The 565-nt window shown below is 54.5% G+C and overlaps 1 protein-coding gene across 1 annotated transcript; it reads right to left on the bottom strand.

Moving 5' to 3' along the window:
* Nucleotides 1–206: 206 nt before the first annotated feature.
* Nucleotides 207–501, bottom strand: JCM6883_002766 (uncharacterized protein; the record flags this gene model as incomplete). The annotated part of the gene is made up of 1 exon (XM_076635768.1): nucleotides 207–501. A coding segment is annotated over one exon (295 nt), but the record flags the coding sequence as incomplete, so codon positions are not given.
* Nucleotides 502–565: the final 64 nt, after the last annotated feature.

The raw sequence follows: 565 nt of genomic DNA, 5'->3' as shown, positions 1-565 counted from the left end.
CCCTTTGCCCTGCGTAGCTGATCCCGACAACCTCGCTCCATGACCCCCGATCCCGAGACAACGTTACGAGCTAGACGTCGAGGGGAGACAGAGAGGAACGGAGAAAGGCAGCGGGAGAGAAAAGAAAAAGTCAGGATCCGAGCTCATGCACGACGCATCGGCGAGAACGAAACGGAGAAGAAGCTCACCTTATTGGAACGATACGCTTAAGCGATGGTGCAACCGCTGTAGTAGGGGATGCCGGGGTTCTTCTCGAAATTGATGTTTTCGACGGCGACGTCCTTGCGAGCGATGATGCAGCCGCTGTAGTAAGGGATACCGGGGTTCTTCTCGGCGTTGGAGGGAGGAGCAGCGACGGTGGTGTCTCGGACAGCGGGGATAGAGATGGGGGCCATTGCGAAGAAAGAAGAGTTCGAGGAAAGAGTGTGAGGAGTGAGCGAAAGTGTGAGGAAGTTGGTGGATGAAGGAGAGAGAGAAAGAGCAGCTGTCTGATCATCCGCTCTAAAACACCAAACTCGCATTCGTGCATTGCAAGACGCTTCCATTGTTCTTCCCTTTGTTTCGC

This window comes from Sporobolomyces salmoneus, assembly GCF_050403485.1.
Source record: "Sporobolomyces salmoneus JCM6883 DNA, S_salmoneus_JCM6883_v1_ctg246, whole genome shotgun sequence".
In the NCBI taxonomy this organism is placed as follows: Eukaryota; Fungi; Basidiomycota; class Microbotryomycetes; order Sporidiobolales; family Sporidiobolaceae; genus Sporobolomyces; species Sporobolomyces salmoneus.
This window is presented reverse-complemented; position numbering and strand designations above follow the sequence as displayed.